This window comes from Esox lucius, chromosome 2 (assembly GCF_011004845.1).
Source record: "Esox lucius isolate fEsoLuc1 chromosome 2, fEsoLuc1.pri, whole genome shotgun sequence".
Classification (NCBI taxonomy): Eukaryota; Metazoa; Chordata; class Actinopteri; order Esociformes; family Esocidae; genus Esox; species Esox lucius.
This window is the reverse complement of record NC_047570.1, coordinates 39,180,396-39,199,104: the sequence shown is the minus strand read 5'-3', so window position 1 is coordinate 39,199,104 and position 18,709 is coordinate 39,180,396. Positions and strand designations below refer to the sequence as shown.

Below are 18,709 nucleotides of genomic sequence, written 5' to 3'. Positions count from 1 at the left end.
GGCCAGCAGGCAGTTCATCTCCCCGAATCTCCAGATGTCTTCCCAAGTCCCTCCCAGTGTCCTACCCAAGTCTCCCCCAATCTCCAGATGTCCTCCCAAGTCCCTCCCGGTGTCCTACCCAAGTCTCCCCCAATCTCCAGATGTCCTCCCAAGGCCCTCCCGGTGTCCTACCCAAGTCTCCCCCAATCTCCAGATGTCCTCCCAAGTCCCTCCCGGTGTCCTACCCAAGTCTCCCCCAATCTCCAGATGTCCTCCCAAGTCCCTCCCGGTGTCCTACCCAAGTCTCCCCCAATCTCCAGATGTCCTCCCAAGTCCCTCCCGGTGTCCTTCCCAAGTCTCCCACAGTCTCCTGGTGTCCTACCCAAGTCTCCCCCAATCTCCTGATGTCCTACCCAAGTCTCCCCCAATCTCCTGATGTCCTACCAAAGTCTCCCCCAATCTCCCGGTGTCCTACCAAAGTCTCCCCCAATGTCCCGGCGTCCTACCAAAGTCTCCCCCAATCTCCCGGTGTCCTACCCAAATATCCCCCGTCTCTCCTTTGTATCCATTACGTTGAGCTGTACATGTTGTGTCTAAACGTTTCTTTTTGTCCAAGGAACAACAGTTGTACAACTCCATACTCCAGTGGCTCATTTGGTCGTTGTCTCTGTCAGATCCATTCAGTGTTCAGAGCAAAAATATGTTGTATTGATGTACAAAGAACACATAGACTGGGGCTTGGCAGGTTGTGTCTGTACAGTAATAGGTTTGTGTGTCAGTCTGTGTGTGTGTTTGTATGTGTGTGTGGATAAAAACAGCTCCAAAGCCAAGAGGCAGCTATCTGTGTAATGGGCAGACAGTGGGGAGCATCAGCCCTGCAGACAGAGAGGAGTCATCCTCCATGCCTCAGAACACCAGCACCATGCTGAGCACAGCCAGTAAACACCGTGAGGTGACATGGGATTGGAAGGAGCAAAATGCAGTTTGTTTGGTTGCTTTATAAATGGGTTTAGACATGAAAACTGAAATGCGTCACAACTCCTCTGTTGAATGGCTGTGTCTGTTACATGGCTGATTGCGTAGGTATTATGAGGACTCCTTTAAATGAAATATGATTCAAGTGAACCCACTGACTGGTTCAGAGCCTGGTTAAATAATGTTTAATGCATTCAATTGGTGTTGTATTTCATAATTTTCTCTTTTGACCGAGTTTTATGCACATGTTTATAGAGTGTATTCCACAGTGGATTTTGGAATGATTCGATCTCAGATGCCCTGAAACACGGTATGGCAGTTTAGACATGATAGTCAATTTAATTTTCAAGTATTCTAGAAGCACTCTTGACTTGCCCTGATGTCAGAATGATTTGCAATTCAATACGACATCCATAGACACTAAGCATTGCAGCACATGCAAGATCTCAGAAAAATATGGTTTCTCTATGTTGCCTTTGACTCTGGGATATTAAGAAGATATAGACTGAGTGAGAGAAATACGGGAGAGAGACGAGGGAGTGATAGAGGAAAGAGATAGAGAAAGAAACATGGAGAGTTACACCAGGGATATACTGTATCAGTTACATGAGGGATGTACTATAACAGTTACACCAGGGATATACTGTAACAGTTACATGAGGGATGTACTATAACAGTTACACCAGGGATATACTGTAACAGTTACATGAGGGATGTACTATAACAGTTACACCAGGGATATACTGTAACAGTTACATGAGGGATGTATTGTAACTGTTACACCAGGGATATACCGTAACAGTTACACCATGGATATACCGTAACAGTTACACCAGGGATGTACCTTAACAGTTACACCAGGGATATACCTTAACAGTTACACCAGGGATATACCATAACAGTTACACCAGGGATATACTGTAACAGTTACACCATGGATATACCATAACAGTTACACCAGGGATATACTGTAACAGTTACACCATGGATATACCATAACAGTTACACCAGGGATATACTGTAACAGTTACACCATGGATATACCATAACAGTTACACCAGGGATATACTGTAACAGTTACACCATGGATATACCATAACAGTTACACCAGGGGATGTTTTCTAGATTCTCTATCTAGTTGCCTGGCTGCAACAACATTGTGCCATTCTCAAAGTCACTTTGATCACGTTATGACCATTCTAACAATCTGTCAATTACTTATGAATTGCCTCGATGCCTGTCTGCTTTATAGTAAGCTATGACCACTTAGCTCACTGTAGGAGTGATCCGTTTCCGTGAACAGGGTGGTGTCTGTAGGAGTGATCAGTTTCCGTGAACAGGGTGGTGTCTGTAGGAGTGATCAGTTTCCGTGAACAGGGTGGTGTCTGTAGGAGTGATCCGTTTCCATGAACAGGGTGGTGTCTGTAGGAGTGATCAGTTTCCGTGAACAGGGTGGTGTCTGTAGGAGTGATCAGTTTCCGTGAACAGGGTGGTGTCTGTAGGAGTGATCCGTTTCCGTGAACAGGGTGGTGTCTGTAGGAGTGATCCGTTTCCGTGAACAGGGTGGTGTCTGTAGGAGTGATCCGTTTCCATGAACAGGGTGGTGTCTGTAGGAGTGATCCGTTTCCGTGAAAAGGGTGTCTGGCCTCTGTGGGAACTGAACCCTCATCCCTGGCATTGGTACATGGGATAATGTGTAAATAAACAGACTATTAAGTGAATGTCTGTGTGTATTTCTAGCTGGTCTAACATCTGTTGAGGAGGTGGGAAACTGCTGTGAAGTGGGTCGGCGCTGGGCTTCAGAGAAACAGCATTGCAATAACATGCCTGTGTTGAAGGAAGACAAACACTCTGTCTGCAGGTGAGTCTGATCCAACACCAGGTACCATGATGTCAGTATGATCCTGGTACCATGATGTTGGTATGATCCTGGTACCATGATGTTGGTATGATCCTGGTACCATGATGTCAGTATGATCCTGGTACCATGATGTCAGTATGATCCTGGTACCATGATGTCAGTATGATCCTGGTACCATGATGTCAGTATGATCCTGGTACCATGATGTCAGTATGATCCTGGTACCATGATGTCAGTATGATCCTGGTACCATGATGTTGGTATGATGCAGGTACCATGATGTTGGTATGATCCTGGTACCATGATGTTGGTATGATGCAGGTACCATGATGTTGGTATGATGCAGGTACCATGATGTCAGTATGATCCTGGTACCATGATGTCAGTATGATCCTGGTACCATGATGTCAGTATGATCCTGGTACCATGATGTCAGTATGATCCTGGTACCATGATGTCAGTATGATCCAGGTACCAATACAAAGACCATGATTCTACAATACAAAGACCATGATTCTACATTACAGACCATGATTCTACAATACAAAGACCATGATTCTACAATACAGACCACGATTCTACAATACAAAGACCATGATTCTACAATACAAAGACCATGATTCTACAATACAGACCACGATTCTACAATACAAAGACCATGATTCTACAATACAAAGACCATGATTCTACAATACAAAGACCATGATTCTACAATACAAAGACCATGTTTCTACAAAACAAAGACCATGATTCTACAATACAAAGACCATGTTTCTACAATACTTGCCATGATTTTACAATACAAAGACCATGATTCTACAATACAAAGACCATATTCCATAACTGGTTCAGAACGATATGTAATGTAGCACTATTAAGACCCAGGTAATAGCAGGTTAACAACATTATTCTACATGTTATGTTTAGTGTGATATGGAAGTCTGTACTAAAGCTGTCCAATTCTAGGGTTTTGGAATTTTGTTAATGTCTCCTCCAATTATATCCCCTGCAGTATCTCCCAGCAGCAGTGCTGTCGGGGCGTTCTTAAAGAGACCAGCTGTCTAGCTGGGATGACTGCCGCTCGAGGAGGAGACAGCTGTCATCCGGACCAGGGAAATCAGTGTGCTGCAGACTCTTACCAGGCAAGACACTCACAGACATACACAAATACACTCACAGACATACACAAATACACTCACAGACATACACAAATACACTCACAGACATACTTGTGTGCACAGACACACACAAAAACACTAACAGACATACTCATGTGCACAGACACAATAACAGACACACAGATACACTGACAGACATACTCATGAAAAACAAATGAATATCTAACCAAGTTAAGAATCGTAATCCCACTCAGCAGCTGACTATGGTCAGTACTTTGTTCCCAGTGTGGGTCCTGACGTCATTAGAGGAAATTAAGCTGTTAGAAACGTCATGTATATATTTCAGACACGTCATGTAAAAATTACACATTATCTATTAATTCCAAACATGTCATATATAAATAGCAGGCACACCATATATACAGCGATCAGCCATAACATTATGACCACTGACAGGTGAAGTGAATAACACTGATACACCCATCAGCCATAACATTATGACCACTGACAGGTGAAGTGAATAACACTGATACACCCATCAGCCATAACATTATGACCACTGACAAGTGAAGTGAATAACACTGATACACCCATCAGCCATAACATTATGACCACTGACATGTGAAGTGAATAACACTGATACACCCATCAGCCATAACATTATGACCACTGACAGGTGAAGTGAATAACACTGATAATCTCGTTATCATGGCATCTCTCAATGGTTGGAATATATTAGGCAGAAAGTGAACATTCTGTCCTCAAAGTTGATGTGTTAGAAGCAGGAAAAATGGGCAAGCATAAGGACCTGAGTGACTTTGACAAGGGCCAAATTGTGATGGCTAGATGACTGGGTCAGAGCATCCCCAAAACTGCAGCCCTTGTGGGGTGTTCCCAGTCTGCAATGGTCAGTACATATCTGAAGTGGTCCAAGGAAGGAAAAGCGGTGAACCGGCGACAGGGTCATGGGCGGTTAAGGCTCATTGATGCATGTGGGGAGTGAAGGCTGGCCCGTGTGGTCCGATCCTTAAATTGCTGAAAAATTTAATGCTGGTACTGATATAAAGGTGTCAGAACACACAGTGCATCGCAGATTGTTGTGTATGGGGCTGCGTTGCCGCAGACCAGTCAGGGTGACCTGCTGACCCCTGTCCACTGCTGAAGGTGCCTACAATTGGCACGTGAGCATCAGAACCAGACCACCGAGCAATGGAAGAAGGTGGCCTGGTCTGATGAATCACGTTTCCTTTTACATCACATGGGTGGCCAGGTTACTTTGACACGTACCACCTACCTGAGCATTGTTGCAGACCATGTGCACCCTTTCATGGCAACAGTATTCCCTGATGGCATTGGCCTCTTCAGCAGGATAATGTGCCCTGTCACAAAGCAAAAATGGTTCAGGAATGGTTTGAGGAACACAACAACGAGTTCAAGGTGTTGACTTGGCCTCCAAATTCCCCAGATCTCAATCCAATCGAGCATCTGTGGGATGTGCTTGACAAACAAGTACGATCCATGGGGGCCCCACCTCGCAAATTACAGGACTTAAAGGATTTGCTGCTAACATCTTGGCGCCAGATACCACAGCACACCTTCAGAGGTCTAGTGGAGTCCACGCCTCGATGGGTCAGTTTTTGCGGCAAAAAGGGACCTACACAATATTAGGCAGGTGGCCATAATGTTATGGCTGATCGGTGTATGTTCCAGACACATCATCATATACATATACACACACACACACACACATATAAGTATCTATACACCTAGACACAAGGTGGTGTGTAACATGGCCAATATACTACTGCTAAGAGCTGTTCTTAGGCTTAATCCATTGTGTAAAGTCTGGATGCAGCAGTTGTTTATTAGAATTATACCAAAATCCTCTGAGACAAATTGTAACACGGTTCCCACGCAAATAGAACAATAACAAGTTGCTGTCTCATATCCCACAGCTTTCAGCCAATTGGCATTCAGGATCTGAGTATCCCACAAGACTGGTACTGCAGGCACCAGACCATATAGTGTATTCTATGAAAGGTCAATAAGAACGACATCTACATGCGTCCCAATTGGCACTCTATTAATGGTGCCCTACATTTGACTAGGGCCTATGGGGCCTATGGGCCCTAATGCAGTGCCATTTGGGACGGAGGTGAATTTGAAATATTGACAGTTTAAACATCCTGAGGTATTGGATTTCTAGTCCTGGTGATTATATTTCAGTTTCAAACCCTCTTGCCAGATTGAGGGGAATTCAACTGAAGGTCTGTGTGTTTTTTTTGTACTTTTTTGGACTAATACCAAATCCCAATTTGGTATAATCCCACAGTAAGGCCAGATGTAATATTGGACCTTCAGAATCTTGGATTGATTCCATATGGAAGTAAAAAAGCTGCCTTTTGTCTTATTGCTTGTCTTGAATGTCTGTATATATCCCCCAGCAGACTGCACTCCAGCAAAACGTTATGGGGCTAGAATAGAATAACCACAATGTTTGGGGAAAAACTGAGTTAAACTAGCAAAACCAGAGAGATACCAGCGAGAACAGAGAGAGACTCAGGAGGTACCAGAGGTACCAGAGAGTCTAATGCAGTGGCTAGAATGAGTGACTCAGGAGAAAGAGACCAGAAAGACACTAAGGAGACTGGCTTAAACAAAACCAGTTTATTTCCTTTAGGAAAGCCTTAGAGTCAGGTAGATTACCCACACAGACTGTGTTCCACAGAGACCAGAGAGAGAGGAACCAGAGAGAAGAGAAGAGGCTAGAGATAGACCAGAAGAGATCAGAGACACCAAAGGGAGACCAGAGAGAGACTAGAGAAAGAGGACCAAAGAGACCAAAGGTTGTTTTTTCCTAGAAGTGTGTTCTGCCTGGTCTGCTGACTGGGTCTAAACCCGACGGGCCCTGGTCATTGTAAAGCTCTACACAGGGATTTGAACAGGTTTATCCATTGGCTGCTGCTGCTGTGTAAGAGCCTCTTTAGTGTTTCATTAGCAGCTCTTTTTCAAGTTTACTAAACAGTCAGAGGAGAGCAATGAGAGGGGGGTGAGAGAGATGTGAACTGGAGCCCTGTGCACTGTGACGCCAGCAATTGATTATTTCTGTTTGTTTATTTTGCGTGTCTGTGTGTTTGTGTGTGTGTTTGTGTGTGTGGGTCTGTGTGTGTTCCTGTTTTACTGTCTGAGTGGGTAATACAAGGTAAATCATGGAAAGCGAGGACATTTGGCCTGTCAAGAAGCTGATTTGGGTTCAGAGGGGTAAAATGAGTCTAATTAGGGCTAGGTTTAAGTTTAGGCATTAAGGGTTAGGTTTATGAGTTAGGGTTAGGTTAAGGTTAGACATAAAGGTTAGGTTATGAAGGTTAAGGCTAGGGTTAGGTGATGTTTAAGTTAAGGCTAGGGTTAGGTGATGTTTAAGTTAAGGCTAGGGTTAGGTGATGTTTAAGTTAAGGCTAGGGTTAGGTGATGTTTAAGTTAAGGCTAGGGTTAGGTGATGTTTAAGTTAAGGCTAGGGTTAGGTGATGTTTAAGTTAAGGCTAGTGTTAGGTTAAGGGTTAAGGATTGGTTAAGGTTAGGGGTGTTGTAACATGATTATTTTTAAAGGTACAAAATCACTGGTCATCCCCTTGGTAGTAACACCTACTTGTGTGTATATGTGTGTGTGTCTGTCTGTATGTGTGTGTCTGTCTGTATGTGTGTGTCTGTCTGTATGTGTGTATATATGTGTGTGTCTGTCTGTATGTGTGTGTCTGTCTGTATGTGTGTATATATGTGTGTCTGTCTGTATGTGTGTATATATGTGTGTCTGTCTGTATGTGTGTATATATGTGTGTGTCTGTCTGTATGTGTGTATATGTGTGTGTCTGTCTGTATGTGTGTGTCTGTCTGTATGTGTGTATATATGTGTGTCTGTCTGTATGTGTGTATATATGTGTGTCTGTCTGTATGTGTGTATATATGTGTGTGTCTGTCTGTATGTGTGTGTCTGTCTGTATGTGTGTATATATGTGTGTCTGTCTGTATGTGTGTATATATGTGTGTGTCTGTCTGTATGTGTGTGTCTGTCTGTATGTGTGTATATATATGTGTGTCTGGCTGTATGTGTGTATATGTGTGTGTCTGTCTGTATGTGTGTGTCTGTCTGTATGTGTGTATATATGTGTGTCTGTCTGTATGTGTGTATATATGTGTGTGTCTGTCTGTATGTGTGTGTCTGTCTGTATGTGTGTATATATATGTGTGTCTGTCTGTATGTGTGTATATGTGTGTGTCTGTCTGTATGTGTGTGTCTGTATGTGTGTATATGTGTGTAACCATGTGTGGGTGTGTGTGTGTCTGTATGTGTTTGTGTGTGTGTCTATGTGTATGTGTGGTGTGTGTGCCCATGTGTGTATATGTGTAAGTGTGATGTGTGTGTGTGTCCATGTGTGTGTGTGTGTGTGTGTGTGTGTGTGTGTGTGTGTGTATGTGTCTGCCCATGTGTGTGTCTGTGTGTGTTTCCAGGTGTGCTGTAGCTGCTGTGCACTGGGCATGGCTCTGCGTTCTGAGGGGAGGGGCTGCGATGCCCACCAGTACCTGGGGTACCCCTGTGGTCATGTGTTGCTCACCTGCTGTGAGGAGGAGGAGCTTAGTCAAAACCCACCCAGGCCTGGACCAGACCCCCTGACAGAGACAGGTACTAAACCACACACACACACACACAGATAGATAGAGAGTGCGAGAGAGACACTGACACACAGACACATTGACACATACACAGATAGAGACATACACACACACAGATAGAGACACACACATACACAGAGAGACACACACACAGAGAGAGACACACACACAGATAGAGACACAGACACATTGACGCACACACACACACACACAGAGACACACACACACACACACACACACACACACACAGAGAGACACACACACACACACAGAGACACACACACACACAGAGACACACACACACAGAGAGACACACACATACACACATACACAGAGAAATACACACACACACATACACAGAGAGAGACACACACACACATACACAGATAGAGACACAGACACATTGACGCACACACACAGAGAGACACACACACACACACAGAGAGAGACACACACACACACACACAGAGAGACATCCACATACACAGAGACACACACACACACACATACACAGAGAGAGACACACACACACATACACACTCACACACAGAGAGACATACACACAGACACACACACACACACACAGACACATTGATACACACACAGACACACACACACACACAGAGCAAGAGAGAGACACAGACACATTGATACACACATCTGGATAAGGGGGTCTGTTGCAGTAACTCTGCTCTAACTAAATATCAACTAGGACACCATCATTCATGTCCTGACTAGGACACCATCATTCATGTCCTGACTAGGACACCATCATTCATGTCCTGACTAGGACGGCATCATTCATGTCCTGACTAGGACGGCATCATTCATGTCCTGACTAGGACGGCATCATTCATGTCCTGACTAGGATGGCATCATTCATGTCCTGACTAGGACGGCATCATTCATGTCCTGACTAGGACGGCATCATTCATGTCCTGACTAGGATGGCATCATTCATGTCCTGACTAGGACGGCATCATTCATGTCCTGACTAGGATGGCATCATTCATGTCCTGACTAGGACGGCATCATTCATGTCCTGACTAGGATGGCATCATTCATGTCCTGACTAGGACGGCATCATTCATGTCCTGATTAGGACAGCTGGTTAGATTCTGATGGGTGAACAGTTAAAATAATTATTAAATGTGAAAATGTATTCACCCTCTACTGAAAATGGTTCTGGATAAGAGTGTCTGCTTAAATGACTAGTGAATCATTTGCTAGTGGGAGACCATCTGGGGTTTAGTGGGGGCCTTGATGAGGAACTTTAATGGTTCAGAAAGGGCAAATTGCAGCAACAATCTTTTCTCAAGCAATTTTAGTTGAATTACTCTGCACATGTCCACATTGGGGAGGTGTTTGTCACTTTGACTCTTCAGGAGCAGTGGGGAATGTAAATATTTCCCACAGATTTTTATGCACACAAAGGGCATGAATGGGATAGAAAAGTTTCATAAAAGTGCTTTACAGTGTGGTCTAGAAAATGTTGAATGGCGCTTTGACACTTCGCTTTAAAATCTCCTTATAGATTATGCAGGTACAGTTCCAGTCAAAAGTTTGGAAATGAATGGTGTTGTCCAAAGTTTTGACTCGTACTGTATAAACATTTTACACATCCAACTCAAAATGGGAAGGTGTCAGAGCAATGGCTATTGAAATCCAAGGAGATGTGTGTAGAAATGGTTGTAGTAGTATACAAAACATTTATTGTGAAGTCATCTGAAAATGGTCTGCCAACACGTTCTAGCGTTGCTTTGGTTTTTGTAGCTTTTACCGGACAGTTTGGTGGTTCAATAATAATCATCATAATAGAAAGTATGAAACATGTCTAGTGTTCTGATTTCTGCAGGCACATCTAAAGAGCATGAACAATTTCAGCAAGCACACCCAATCACCATCAAAGGCCAGACATGACTTGAAACAGGTCTGTTAGTCTGCATTGATGTGTGGCTGGTGGATCTGGGGAATATTCAGATGAGGTATTGCTTTTGTTTCTCATTCAACTTTCTGTCACAGAGCTGAAATATGGACTGTGATTGGCAGGAAGTAGGCCATATACTGAATGTTTTTGGTCAGGTGTCTGGTTGCTGGAAGCTGATTGGTCAGGTGTTCATTTACTTTTGAGAGCAAAAGATGGATATCTAGTCAGACATCCACTAGAGGTGCACTATAAATGAAATGAGGAGAGGAGGGTGGTGAGGAGTGGGGGAAGGAGGAAGACAGGAGAGGAAGAGAGGTGAGGAGAGATGGGGGGAGGAGTAGAGGAGCAATGAAGGCTTGAAGGAATCAAGTCCAGATGGCAACACAGCTAGTTGGGTCTGGACAGCTGCCAAGAAAGTTCTCTCTTCTTTGAATCTTTCAGTCTTTCAAGATTTGAAATAACATTCTGTTTCAGTCAGGGTTACTGACAAGGTTCTGTGGCACCGGTCAGGGTTACTGACAAGGTTCTGTTGCACCAGTCAGGGTTACTGACAAGGTTCTGTTGCACCGGTCAGGGTAACTGACAAGGTTCTGTGGCACCGGTCAGGGTAACTGACAAGGTTCTGTTGCACCGGTCAGGGTTACTGACAAGGTTCTGTTGCACCGGTCAGGGTTACTGACAGAGTTCTGTTTCCCCAGTCAGGGTTACTGACAAGGTTCTGTTGCACCGGTCAGGGTTACTGACAAGGTTCTGTTGCACCGGTCAGGGTTACTGGGGTCTTATAGACTGTGCATGAAGGTGATGGGGTCTTATAGACTGTACATGAAGATGATGTGGTCTCATAGACTGTACATAAAGGTGATGGGGTCTCATAGAGTGTACATGAAGGTGATGAGTTCTTATAGACTGCACATGAAGGTGATGGGGTCTGATAGATTGTACAGGAAGATGATGGGGTCTTATAGACTGTACATGAAGGTCATGGGGTCTTACAAACTATACATGAAGGTGATGGGGTCTTATAGACTGTACAGGAAGGTGATGCAGTCTTATAGACTGTACATGAAGGTGATGGGATCTTATAGACTGTACATGAAGGTGATGGGGGTCTTTCAAACTGTACATGAAGGTGATGGGGTCTTATAGACTGTACAGGAAGGTGATGGGGTCTTATAGACTGTACATGAAGGTGATGGGGTCTTATAAACTGTACATGAAGGTCATGGGGTCTTACAAACTGTACATGAAGGTGATGGGGTCTTATAGACTGTACAGGAAGGTGATGGGGTCTTATAGACTGTACATGAAGGTCATGGGGTCTTACAAACTGTACATGAAGGTGATGGGGTCTTATAGACTGTACATGAAGATGATGGGGTCTTATAGACTGTACAGGACGGAAATGGGGTCTCATAGACCCCCTATAAAATATTTTGCTTGTGTGTGTGGGTGCGTGTGTGTGTGGGTGGGTGTGGGTGTGTGTGTGGGGGTGGGTGTGTGTGTGTGTGTGTGTGTGTGTATGCTTGTTTATTTATTAGCTGGGAACATGATTCCTCTGCTGCAAGAGGTTGGTGGGCTAACAGCATATTGAGCAGTGTAATTGACAGGCTGGTAGTGGAATGTGAATAGTTACCAGCTGCTGCAAGTAGACTAACAGATGTTGCTTGTCAAGGTGAAAAGGTAAGAGCAGATTGGAGTCATGGAAAGAGCCTGGTCCAATCCATCTTTTTTTGCAGTCTTTTTTTGTCTCTTTGTCTGTGCCTCTGCCTCAGTGGCCCCTGAAATACATTGATAGTCCTAATTATCATTGTATTCATGAACCAACAATTGAACTACACCACTACATTGTATACATCTCTATCTGTCCCAGTCTCTGACAGGACGTTCCCAGAGGACACGCTGTCCGTCCTGAACCCAGGCGGAGACCAGCCAGCCGACAGGGAGGAGCAGCAACAGGATGTGGATGAGTGCCAGCTGTACCAGGGGACGTTATGTCACCACACCTGTGTCAACACCTGGGGATCATTTCACTGCTCCTGTCACCACGGTTATACCTTAATGCAGGACCTGCATACCTGTTCTCCAGGTAGGGACTGACTGAGAGACCAGGGCCCATATTCACAAAACATGTTGTCTTACCTCTAGGAGGGCTTCTAAACAACACTAAAAGTTCCTAGCTAAGAGTTTCCTCTTATAACCTATTCATCTATAAAAGTTGGACTCAGCAGCTTTGTGAAAAGGTTTTAAGAGTAAACTCTTAGCAAGGAACTTTTTACGCTGTTTAGGAGTCATCCTAGTGTTTTGTGAATATAGCCCCTGATCCCCAGGTAGGGACTAACCTGTGTTGTTTGGCCTCGGCGAGCCTGATAACACTGGCTTGTATTGTGGTTGCATTACCTCAGTGAGTCTAGAGGAGGTGAACGGACTTGGAGAGAAGAGAGTGATGCCTACAGAGGATCCAGCAACACATCTCTCCCACGCTGAGGATGACCAGCTACCTTGTGCAGGTAATACCTGGTCTGGTACCGTTCTGGTCAAATGCCTTCTGCCACAACCCGACTCTTAGATGATGACAAGGGAGTCAAGACGTTGACATGAAAGGAGTGACAAAGATGTTCTTAAATAATTAACAACATATAAATCTACCGTGAAAAACAAACCTGTGACATGTGATTGTGGGCCTGTGAGTGTAATGGAGATGCATGGATGAATGTCAAATGTGTAGGTGTTGAAGGTGCACCTAATAAAAATACCCTTATCAACCAAAGCACAAAACTAAATTGTACGAGTGATGAGAGAGAGAGGACTCTTGTCTCCTGGCTGGATCTCAACCCAGGTACAACCTGTCACCAAAACCACCCTCTCATCTTCACCTGTCCCCAATCTGCCAATAAAAACGCTAACACAGAAGGAGGCAGGGACAGCAAAAGGGATGTAACACTTCTATTATTCCTGAGGCCTGTACTACAAAGCAGGATTTGAACCCTGGGTTGTCAGTGTCACAATGGTGGTTCACTTGTTACCGGGTTACATCACCATGGTAACTTGTGCTGCAAACCTAACTTGCTCCGCAGCAGGTTATATTCGAGTTAACAGATCAACACGTGTAAAAGCACCGCCTACTGATCAATCAATTCACCGCCTACTGATCAATCAATTCTCGATGGAAAATGGCGTCACCATTCTTAGAAGGTCCCGTGGAGCTCAGTGCCCGGATAGTGACAGGGTCTCTTGGAAAAGCAAGAATATCCAGAGACCGACACAACCTGTAGGCTTTCTCTGATGAGTATCTTTATGAAAAATACAATACATTGAGGTTGTGTGCTTACAGTTCCACAGACTGCATGCATAGCATTATGGGTTTTTTGCTACAGGTAGTTTTGTGTGCTGTGGGTGATGTGGAGAACATAAGCAAAAACACGGTCTGCCGCGCAATTCACAATGTGGTTCTTGCTCTAACAGATCTACTTGATAATGTGTCGTGTTCCCAGGCCACTTGCCCACGCAGTCTATTAAAGAGAGCTTTTATGAAATAGCAGGTAGACAATAATGTACGTTGACTACTTCATCTATAAATAATATAGACCCTGTGACGTTTTCTGTTGTATATTAAATGCAGCGTACTCCTTTCATAGGGTTCCCAGAGTGATCTGTGCCATAGACTGCACCCATATTCTGATAACAGCATCGCTGGGTGAGAGTGAAGGTGATTTTGTTAATCGCAAGTCATTCCACAGCATCAAAGTTTAGTTAAAGGAAAAATAAGGATTGTTTGGTCATACTGGTACATTGCCTGGATGCGCACCAATTGTTTTCAGAAAAAGCAGTAGCCTGGACAATTAATCCTTTTTAGCACATATGGAAATATTCACACAGCACAGGTGTCACAGTTGGACTGTCTCTTCACCGTGTCCTTTCAAATGCACATTGATGTTGGACTTTTTCAATTGTTATATTTTTTCTTTATTTTCTCACAAGACCGCTTAACACTGCCAGGGTCTCAACTGAAAGAATACAGCAAAAACTGTCTTAAATGCTATAAGAATTAATCTAAGCAACATATTAATTTAATGGAGTGCAAGATTGTAATCATAGTCAGCCTTAAGCCTTGTAACGAGTCAGATATTATTTGCCAGCTTTCTTTCCTGCTTTTGGCAGGATCAATCGATTAGGATCTGTATGATTTAGAGGCCCAGACACAATCTATTAGGATCTGTATGATTTAGAGGCCCAGACACAATCTATTAGGATGTGTATGATTTAGAGGCCCAGACTCAATCTATTAGGATGTGTATGATTTAGAGGCCCAGACACAATCTATTAGGATGTGTATGATTTGAGGTACAGACTCAATCTATTAGGATCTGTATGATTTAGAGGCCCAGACTCAGTCTATTAGGATCTGTATGATTTAGAGACCCAGACTCAATCTATTAGGATCTGAATGATTTTGAGGCAAATCAGAGAGGTAAGTAGGAGCAAGTCCATGTAGCTCTTTTAGGTTAACAGTAAAACTTTGAAATCATTCCTAGTCTTAACAGGCAGCCAGTGTATTGAGATAATTATGATAAATTTTTTAATTCTAGTTAGTATTCTAGCAGCCGTGTTCAGCACTGATTGATGTTTATCTGTCTTATCAAGGTAACCAGAGAGAAGTGTATTGCAATAGTCCAATCTTGAAGTAACAAAAGCATGGATTAGATTTTCTGCATCACAAAGTGTAGAAGACACAAAGTTTCAAATGTTTTGTCTTGCTATCAGGGTGCAGGGGGTGTGGCTGCACGAGGGCCCATGGTGGGTGGGGCCCATGGTGGTAGGGGGCCCTTGGTGGGTGGGGGCCATGCTTGGCCTCTATGACAAATATTTTGGGGGATTTGGATTTTATCTTGTGTTGTGCTGTGTAGTTATTGGACACAGACATCGGCTGTGAGGTTAATCTGCGACAGGATTGGTTTCACATGCGTATATACCGCATTGTATATACCGCATTGTATATACCGCATTGTATATACCGCATTGTATATACCGCATTGTATATACTGCATCTTAATGTTTTGTAAGGACAGGTTGCACCATGGCCTGGCGTCACCACGCTACGCCTGTGCTCCGAAGATGTCAAAAAGCTACTCTTGAAATATGTTTTTATATCTTCATCAAATAAGTGATCAGAGTCAAGGGAAAAGCAGATGTTATACCTGTTCTGACCTCCACTTCCTCATGTCTGAAACACAGGCTTCTAAGGTAGGCATTGTGTTTCATCACCAAGAGGCAGCATAATACAACCCCGTTTCTGAATAATTTGGGAAGCTGCGTGAAATGCAAATAAAAAGAGAATGCAATGATGTGCAAATCATGTATCCCTATAAGTAATTCAAAATTTGAATTTGATGCAAGCAACACATTTCAAAATAGTCGGGACAGGGGCATGTTTACCACTGTGTTGCATCACCTTTCCTTTTAACAGCACTGTAAGCATTTGGGAACTGAGACCAATTGCTGTAGTTTTGAAAGTTATTTTTTTCCCCCTTTCTCTCTGCATATAGGATTTCAGCTGCTAAACTTTTACTACGGAGCCGTACTGTGGTAATACGTACAGAATATGGTTTGTCATTGTCTTCCTGAAATAAGCAAGGCGTTCCTTGAAAAAGACGTTGTCTCGATGGCAGCATATGTCACTCCAAAACATATATATTGTTCAGCATTAATGGTGCTTTCACAGATGTGCAAGTCACCCATGCCATGTGCACTAATGCACCCCCATACCATCACAGATGCTGGCTTTTGAACTGTGTGCTGATAACAAGCCGGATTGTCCCTCTCCTCTTCAGTCCAGAGGATGACTATTAAGGAATTTCCAACGTTTGATTTGTCAGACCATCAGGACAGTTTTCCACTTCGCCTCATTCCATCTTAAATAAACTGAGGCCCAGAGAATGTGGCAGACTTTCTGTATCTTGTTTATATATGGTTTCTCCTTTGCATGGTATTTGTGGATGCAGCAACATACTGTGTTCACAGACAGTGGTTTTCAGAAGTGTTTCTGAGCCCATGCCGTGATTTCCACCACAGAATTGTGTCTGTTTTTAATGCAGTCCCGTCTGAGGCCACGAAGATCGCATCAATCCAGTATAGTTTTTTTTGCCTTGTACAATACGTACAGATTCTCTGAATCTTTTAATTATATTATTTACCATAAGTGATGAGATCCCCAAATTCTTTACAATTTTATGTAGAGAAATGTTATTCTTAGATTGTTGCACTATTTGCCTGCGCAGTCTTTCACAGAGTGGTGAACCCCTCCCCATCTTTACATCTGAAAGATTCATCCTTGCTGGGATGCTCTTTTTATACCCAATCATGTTACTGAACTGTTGCCAATTGTTGTGATATTCCAGTCTTTTCCAGTCTTTTGTTGCCGCATCCCAGCTTTTTTGAAACATGTTTCTGGCATCAAATTCAAAGTGGGCATATATTTTTAAAGAAATTTAACATTTCTCAGATTCAACATTGTTGTCTATGTACCATTTACTCTTGAATATAGGTTTTTAAATGATTTGCACATCTTTGCATTCTGTTTTTCTTTACATTTCAGCATACCAACTTTTTTGGAAACAGGGTTGTACAATGAAGCATTGGAGAACTTCAGAGCACACCTTAGATTTATCAGAAGGTCATCCACAACCCTTTAATGAGGAGTTACATTTCAAGCACCGTGACGTCGCCCGGTATGGTGCAGCCGGGGCCCCACCCTGGAGCCAGGCCCAGGGTTGGGGCTCGGCCTGGTGGCCGGGCCTTTACCTATGGGGCCCGGCCGGGCTCAGCCCGACTAGAGATAGTCGGGATCACCTCTACACAAGGCTTGGGCTCTGGAACCACACTCCTTGAGAGAGGATGGACTCTTCACCACTCTGGAGTTGCCCATGGTGAGAGGCGGCGGGCTGGTGTGGGTTTGCTTATAGCTCCCCAGCTCTGCCGCCATGTGTTGGAGTTTACCCCAGTGAACGAGAGGGTCGTTTCCCTGCGCCTAGGGGTCGGGGATAGGTCTCTCACTGTTGTTTGTGCCAACGAGCCGAACGGCAGTGCAGAGTACCCAACCTTCTTGGAGTCTCTGAGAGGGGTGCTGGAAAGTGCTCCGACTGGGGACTCTATCGTTCTACTGGGGGACTTCAACACCCACGTGGGCAACGACAGTGACATTGGGAGGAACGGCCCCCCTGATCTGATCCCGAGCGGTGTTCAGTTATTGGACTTGTCCATAATGAACACCATGTTCAAGCATAAGGGTGTCCATCAGTGCATGTGGCACCAGGACACCCTAGGCCGTAGGTCGATGATCGACTTTGTTGTTTCATCTGACCTGCGGCCGTTTGTCTTGGACACTCGGTTGAAGAGAGGGGCGGCGCTGTCAACTGATCACCACCTGGTGGTGAGTTGGATCCGATGGCGGGGGAGGAAACTGGACAGACTCGGCAGACCCAAGCGTACTGTAAGGGTCTGCTGGGAACGTCTGGCCGAGTCTCCTGTCAGAGAGATCTTTAACTCCCACCTCCGGCAGAGCTTCGACTGGATCCCGAGGGAGGCTGGAGATATTGAGTCCGAGTGGACCATGTTCTCCACCGCCATTGTCGAAGCGGCCGCTCAGAGCTGTGGCCGTAAGGTCTCTGGTGCTGTCGAGGCGGCAATCACCGAACCTGGTGGTGGACACTGGAAGTAAGAGATGCCGTCAAGCTGAAGAAGGAGTCCTATCAGGCCTGGTTGGCTTGTGGGACTCCAGCTGACGGGTACCGGCAGGCCAAGCGGACTGCAGCCCGGGTGGTTATGGAAGCAAAAACTCAGGCCTGGGAGGAGTTCGGTGAGGCCATGGAGAAGAACTATCGGCTGGCCTCGAAGAGATTGAGGCAAAACGTCCGGGGCCTCAGGAGAGGGAAACAGTGCCCTACCAACTCTGTTTACAGTAGAGGTGGGCAGCTGTTGACCTCAACTGGGGATGTCGTCGGGGCGGTGGAAGGAGTACTTTGAGGATCTCCTCAATCCCGCCGTCACGTCTCCCATTGAGGAAGCAGAGGATGAGGGCTCAGAGGTGGACTCTTCCATCACCCGGGCTGAAGTCACAGAGGTAGTCAAGAAACTCCTCGGTGGCAAGGCACCGGGGGTAGATGAGATCCGCCCTGAGTACCTCAA

At 44.6% G+C, this 18,709-nt stretch overlaps 1 protein-coding gene across 2 annotated transcripts in view; it reads left to right on the top strand.

The window, feature by feature from the left end:
• fbln2 (fibulin 2) overlaps nt 1–18,709 on the top strand; it is a 77,441-nt gene that overhangs the window by 35,018 nt on the left and 23,714 nt on the right. For both annotated transcript variants that reach the window (XM_034286764.1, XM_029125757.2), the window contains 5 exons: nt 2,695–2,815; nt 3,828–3,957; nt 8,440–8,611; nt 12,399–12,614; nt 12,931–13,035. In XM_034286764.1, coding sequence (XP_034142655.1) covers nt 2,695–2,815; nt 3,828–3,957; nt 8,440–8,611; nt 12,399–12,614; nt 12,931–13,035 — 744 coding nt within the window. The remainder of the gene's footprint in view (nt 1–2,694; nt 2,816–3,827; nt 3,958–8,439; nt 8,612–12,398; nt 12,615–12,930; nt 13,036–18,709) is intronic.